The sequence below is a fragment of the Atta cephalotes genome (assembly GCF_000143395.1).
Source record: "Atta cephalotes unplaced genomic scaffold scaffold00010, whole genome shotgun sequence".
NCBI classification, from domain to species: Eukaryota; Metazoa; Arthropoda; class Insecta; order Hymenoptera; family Formicidae; genus Atta; species Atta cephalotes.
Window position 1 is genome coordinate 6,156,323 of NW_012130074.1, and position 7,646 is coordinate 6,163,968.

Consider the following 7,646-nt stretch of genomic DNA (forward strand, 5'->3'; position numbering starts at 1 on the left):
ATATAATTTTTAAGTTTTTCATTGTGTGGAAGAGAATGTAATATACCATAAATGTACCAATTAGTAGACATGATCCAAATTATTAGACGAAATGACAGAAATTTAAATATTAAGCTTTTAATATGTATAGTACTCTAACAAACAATTCGTATTATTAAATTTTTATAAACATTTTGAATTTATTTAAGAGATTTTTCTTTAGGAGACTAAAAACAAGGTAATTTTTCATAATTTTTTTTTCAAAAAGAAAACTAATGTTGATTTCAAATTTTTTTACACATTTTGATATAACTATTATAGAGTACAAAATTTTTTATGTGAAAAAAAAGTATTATAAAAAAAAACATTTAATTTGATGCTACGCCACGAGACGTTAAAATTTTGTGTACATCCTAGCGACTGAAAATTTTGCCGGAAACAATCAAAAAAATTTTTTTATTTTTATAGCATAATCATCCTAAATGAACCTAAAAAATTTTTTAAAATATACATATATGTATATAAATTAAAATTTTGTGTGACTTTGAAAAAAGAGTTTACGATTTTCATTAAGCAGTTCGTTTATGCAAAAAAAATTATTAATATTTTTATTTAACTTTTTAGGTTTAACCGAGAATGGTTGATTATTAGCTAATTAATGAGCCTTAAAAGAAGTCGATTGGCCAAATACTTTTTTCTGAATCATATACAACATTGAAGAAAATGCAAAAACAGATTTCGAGAAAAACGCGTTTAAAATTTTCGATTTAGTTTTTGAGTACTTACAGTACTTACAGTCGAAGGCTAATCTGTTATTTTAGGAACATACAATAATCTTCCAGCTTTCTTATAGAATTCATTTTGAGCAATTTGAGTCATTCTACGAGCTACTAATACTCTACTCTCTTGTGCTACTAATAAGGAAACCGATCCTCACCGATATTTTAATGAGGATATGTTGTAGATAAAAAAAATATTAGACTCATATTTTTTTTGTTTGTGCTTATCTCGAGGTTTAAAAGATGAAACACTCCATCGAAAAAAATAATTTTTTTTCTTTCGAAGTGAATGTCAATGAAATTATAAGAGATAAAAATTTCCAGAATGAAAATTGAATGGCTTTAAGAGTATTTTAGAACTATAATAAAAAAACATTTTTTTTTAAATTATTTATTATATCTGCATTTATTTATTATACCATGCACATATAACTGTACAAGCGCTGAATTTATACCGAAGGACTTCGAATTTCGTTCTAAAATTTTAGGCACATATTCTCGAAGAATTGTATTATCGATTTATGAAAAAAAAAATTGAATTTTTTTATTTTCTAATGTAGGAGATCTCCTTAACCGTACATTAAAAGCTTAATAATTAAAAGCTTTGTCATTTCGTCCAATAATCATGTCCACTAATTATCTCCACTAATTGATACATTAATCTTATATATGTGCGAACACACTCAGCAAATTACAATATTCCGAATAGAAATAGATTCATTAAACTTTCAATGCCAATTACATGCAATCAATTTTCAATCCATCATAAAAGTATAAAACACGTGACACGTCGAAAATCGCGAATAATACTTATCAAAAGTGTAATTAAACGCACGAGTCATGTGGCGCATGAGAGAGAAACAGTTAGTTGCAATTCCATTTCGGATTATATAATAACACGCGGAAGAGTGCTGAGTGGCGAAACGCGGATACGAGATTCGACAACGTTGTACGAATCGTCTCACATGAATTATCTTGTGTTTCCTTCGACGTTTATACGGATTAGCTGTCGTGGACGATGCACGCTCATAAACAGAAATACATTGATCACATGTGCGGAGTTGATTTCGCTTTCTCACAATGTATATATATGTATACATGAAAAATAAGTCAATGACTTCCGCTGGAGATCGGTACTATCTCTACAAAGACTATAGATGTCATCAATTAAGATTAAATTGATCTCGATTAATATAATGGGATGTAAATCCATTTTAAACTCGCGAAAAGTATAATATCGTAATTGATTCTATATTTTTTGATGAATTTCATCAAAAAATTCTATCTATTGTAATCTATTATAATTTCAATATCAAAAAACAAAACTTACAATTGTCAACATTATCGTAAAATTTGTATTAACGCATAAATAAAATAATTGATAATTTTAATATCGATTATATTTTATATCGAAATATATGTAGTAACATCGCATGTATATTTATATTTATATTTATTTAGAGTATATAGCTTTGATTACATTTATTTTCTTTTAATTTATAATTATCAAATGCAAACACAACAATTAAAAACACAATAGCATATTATTCATGAACATAATTTATTATTTACTTGATAATTATCTATTTAGCAAAAAATAATCGATTCGAAGTTTAATCAACATAACAAAATAATTATCATTGACGAAGCTGTTCAAAACTCTAATCTAATTAATCTTTTGCTTTTTTAAAATGTAACATTTTTATATAAATATATTTAATTCGAACACGCACTGCTCAATAAATTAACAAGTAAACATGCGAAATCATATTACATTTTTGCATTACTTATTTATGTTATGCAGCCATGCATTTGTATTAGCTATTACAGTAATTTCTACAATATTGTAAAAAATACGCAAAAAAAATCTAAATATTCAATCTTTTTTTCTAAGCTAATTGATCAATGCGATATAAAGAACTTTAATTAGGTACGTTCTGCATTTCACACGTATCATTTCAATCTCATTAAATCAATTATACATAACAAAATAAGAACAAAAAAAGAAGTTTAAAAATAGAAGAATTAGAATAAAAATTAAAAACTACTGAATAGAAATCATTTTAACTACCACTATTTTCTACAAAGCGTTTCGTGATTTTTGAAACAACAAAATAAATACTCTTTTTTGATTCTATTCATTCGATTTTGTTAGCTTGACAGAGATTATAGTAAGTCTATATGCAACATCTATCATAAACCCGGATCTACAATAGATTTTTAAGCCTTAAGCTATAAGAAATGAACGAATCACAATTGATTATTCTCCTCGCATTCGACTGTAATTGGTCAATTTCTTACGACTTAGGGCTTAAAACACCTATTGTAGATCCGGATTAAGACAAAATTTAATAGAAATGCATTAATTTGCGTTTTACACGATCTAAAAGTCAAGAAAATTTCAGATGTGCGATTTGAATGATCACAAAGGTGATTTTTCTTATTGAAATTTATGTATGCATCAGCATGTGCATAAATCTTGATAATCCTATCTGATGCAATCCTTCTTTAGAATCGCACGCTCAGCGTGTCTCCTCTTTAAAATCCTCTGATAAAGCTGACGCGTAGCTAAGCTAGAAAGATTCATTCCAATGTCCGTATGATTGTTGATTGACAGAAATAACTCGATGATATTGTCACCCCCGTATTAAGAAAATATAACTATAAAAATGATATTATTAATAAAACATTACTGAATATATATTCATTATAAGGCATTCTCAGACGTTTTTCGATTTTCACTTTTTAACAAAATTCATGTCATTCGTCATAAGTATGTATCTAAAAATACACGATAACGATGATAAAAGAATCAAGATATTCTCGTTAACGTAAAACAGAAAATATTTTCGGCTTCTGTAATGTATGTATTTTCGAACAATATAAGTGAAGTGCGCATAAATTGATGTTACAATGGATATGTGTCAAACCATCTTATTCATCATGCTTAATTACACTGCTTAATTAACAAGCAAAAACATCAAATACAGCTTGTATTTGATGTTGATAAACAATGCATAACAGTCACGCATGAGAATTTACAAAACCAATGTAGTAGATCTAATTACTATTAGGTGATACTATCTCATATCGTTTTAGTCATAAATATCGATTTTGAAAAACAAGTTAAACAAGATATTTAAGAAATTTTATCTAAATTTGTTCTATATAAACACTCGTAAAAAAATAATTTCAAATGAAAATTTTCATATAAATGCATTACGTACAAAGTATAGTTACGTAAACAATTATTATATTTATATATTTTAAAGGGGATGAAATCATTTTATTATCATTTCTCGTTTTAATCTTAATATCGATCATTATTTTTAAACTCTTATTAATCTTTTTTTACATATTATATAAAAAAATATAAAAGTAATTTTATAATATTTATAGAAGACATACATTATTCTCTATAATGTCAAATTTAGCTTAAATCGTCACTCCTACTAAATATATATCGTTATTTTATATTAAATTTGACACTATATTGCGTCACAAATATAACCATTGTTTTAATATAAAATAACGATATAATTGAATAAGAACAATAGCGATTTACATTAGGTTAAATTTAACATTAGATTTAACAGTGTAAGTGGAAATAAAGTATACACTATAAATAGAAATGAAATGTCAAATTTACCATTGTAAATTTGTCTGAGAAAAGATCAATAGCTCTCATTTGATTGAATCCGAATATACGAGAACTGCGCAGAACGTGATCAATGCCAAATGTTAGAAACGATTTTTAATAACCCAATTTTATGTTTCACCTCGTATCGTAATTAAATGCAATGTGACTGTGTGTACCTTTACGTGTTAATATATACAAAACATGCACGTATCCATAATGTCGTACGCCATTAATGTGACTTTCCCCACTCGATATGGATTTGCGTGTTGCTTATAGTATACCGTTATCGCAAATCTTGATTATCCTCGAAGAAAAGCATATGATTAATTCGGCTAACGGTCGTTGTCCACCTCAATTATTCTCCTACAAAAGTTGTACTTATCTTTACGATCCATTTCTTCTAATCAAAATATAATTTACCTCGTCACGAATTTGATATAGTGTGATAATTATATTCCCATTATAACAAAATTCGCCTCTAATATTTTACCAAAATAAAAAAACTTATTTAAATGTACAATTCTTTATAAACAAAAGTAGAAATAAATAATTAAATTTAAAAAAATGAAATTCGCATTGCAATTATTTCAAGCAATTCTAAAGACAATAAAAAAATTGTTTATTCATTTTAAAAAATCACTAATCACTGATCACTAATAATGTTACTTATTTATTTTTATTTATTCTAACAGATAGAATACATTACATTGTAATATAAGATTGAAGAAGTGTAATATAAGATTTTAAAAGATATCTTTAATAATAAAAAATAATTTTTTTTAATGAAAATAATCGATATAATATGATAAAGATTTTTCTAAGTTATCAGCTCTTTGCAAGATTATAGATAATTTCAAGAATAAATATAGATATAGCAACACTTATAAATATAAGACATGTATAGACAAAGCAATTCATTTACTTTCATGTGGAGAAAGACCTTGACAGAATCAATTTAAAAACTTCTTAATTCTCAGTATTATATAACAAAGATTGAATTTAAAAATTAAATCTTCTTATATAATATTGAGAGTTAAGAAATTTAAAAAAAAGAAGTTTCCGGTCGCGCAAATGTATTACTTAAAAAATTTAACTCCAAGGTGAAATCCATTCAAAAATTATAACATTAAAATACATTTCAAATAATAATGACGGCTTTATTTTCTTTTTCATACACGCGGCTACTTTGAACAATTACAATTAGAATAGGAAGAATAACTCTAATTAAATATAAAGAATTCCTATTTTCGGTCGAAAATTTTAAATACTTCAATTATTTAATGTAAATTATTAGTAAATTTTTAGATGATTATTAGATTATTATCAAATAATGAATATTCTTATTAGAATATGCTTATTAGTATCAAAAATTGTTGAAAATAATTCTAAAGTATTGGAATTTCTGGCACGACTAATTTTTCATAACGATCACGGAAATCACTAACGCACGAAGCACAGTAGCGTGATTCTAAACTCGTGAGACAATCAGAGAAATCACCGGGTTCTGCCGGAATGAAATCTTACTTTTGCGATGACTTTGTCTCGCAATTGCGTGACGCGTACGCCACATGCGACTCTTCGTCCACGACGACGAGGTCGCCGATCGTCGCCCCGGAGTATGCTGGACCACGGTGAGGGTGGCTGGGGTGGCGACGGCGGTGGTAAACTGTAGTGTAGACCGGCTTTTTGCTTCAGCACAATCATCCCTCGTATTAAAATCGACAAAAGTTCCCTCGCATACAAATAATGGTACAAGTAATATACTTTGCGGTAGGAAACTTTCTTCACACCAGATATTGTCAGAAATTTTGTCAGAGAGACTGCAGTTGCGACACGTTAACGCGATTGTTAACCCTCAGGTATAAAAAATTTCGCTGAATTGAATTTTTAATTATAATTAAGTGTGTACTGCATATAAAAATGTTATTAAAATATACAGTGTTAAACCATACTTAAAATATAAATTTAAGAATAAAATTTTCCTCTGAAAGTTCACAAGCGCTTCATTAAAAATATCGACTCCTTAAGTCACAGAATTATAGGACTGATTAAGGAATGTCGAAATATTTCTTGGTTTTCTTTGCTCTGAAGCAAAAATGTATGCCGTTAATGATCAGTCTTCAGTCATTAAAACGTAGGATAATACAAGTTCGAAGAAATTACAAAAACACAATATATCAGTCAGCCACGTTCTCTCATTGATAGGTGCAATGCTTATCTCAGGATAGCAATCGTGTAACTTTTCCTTAAATATTTTGTATATATGTATGTGTAAACAACATTTTCACTTTTCACGTTTTCGCTCTAAAGAAAAAGTTAAATAATCATTATTCAAAACTACAGGCCATCATTTTGAACAAAATATTTAATAGTGACTACATTTTAATTATTATAAAACAATAATAGGAACCGATATTATTTCGACACTATTTATTTCTACATATACTTCTGTAACTTATTTAAGAAATCATGGCTGCATTCAGCAGAGAAAATTAATCAATTAGCGCTTAGTGATCCTTTAATATGATTGATTCCTACACTAAGATCCAGCGATGAGCTAAAGACAAGGAATCAATATTAAAAAATCACTAACTGATTAATTTTTTCTCTGCTCAACGCAATATTTCTTAAAAAGCGTTTACGAGCAAATTTCCAGAGAAAAATTTTGTTTGTTTCGAGGTTTTAAATTCAGATTTTAAGTTTAACACGAAAACATTCAATATCGATCGATTATAATTTACAATTATTACCGTTTTAATCTATTATTTATCAACATAATTGAATTATGTGAAGATATTTGTAATATTATCAATCGAGAGACTTATGTATGTAAAATTTCGAAATTTATATAATGCTCATCAATAATGTTAGAAATAAAAAAAAAGCAAAATAACACATCACAAATTAAATAAATTTAATTACAATAAATTCTTTAATTCACATAAATTCTATTAAATAAATAAATTCCACTTCTTTCATTATTTCTCTTGACCAATTATATTTATTCGGCCGAATATCTTACATATCGCTTGACCTAACTATCCCTCAATCAAATCCTATTATTGCGACAATGATTCTTTCTTGTAGTGAGAACACGAGAAGATAGAACACATCAAAAATTTATTAACTACACGAGCTGCCGTCGTATCGAGTGACGGCCGACTGACTGAATCCGTCGACATCGCGCCAGAGGAAGGCTGCGAGAGAGAGAGAGAGAGAGAGAGAGAGAGAGAGAGAGAGAGAGACAC

At 27.7% G+C, this 7,646-nt stretch overlaps 1 protein-coding gene across 1 annotated transcript in view; it reads right to left on the bottom strand.

Annotated features, from left to right (window-relative positions):
- Nucleotides 1-6,102, bottom strand: part of LOC105627797 (protein phosphatase Slingshot homolog 2) — a 132,991-nt gene extending 126,889 nt beyond the window's left edge. The window contains exon 1 of the mRNA XM_012209076.1: nt 5,923-6,102. Within this exon, the coding sequence (XP_012064466.1) occupies nt 5,923-6,102 (180 nt within the window). The remainder of the gene's footprint in view (nt 1-5,922) is intronic.
- Nucleotides 6,103-7,646: the final 1,544 nt, after the last annotated feature.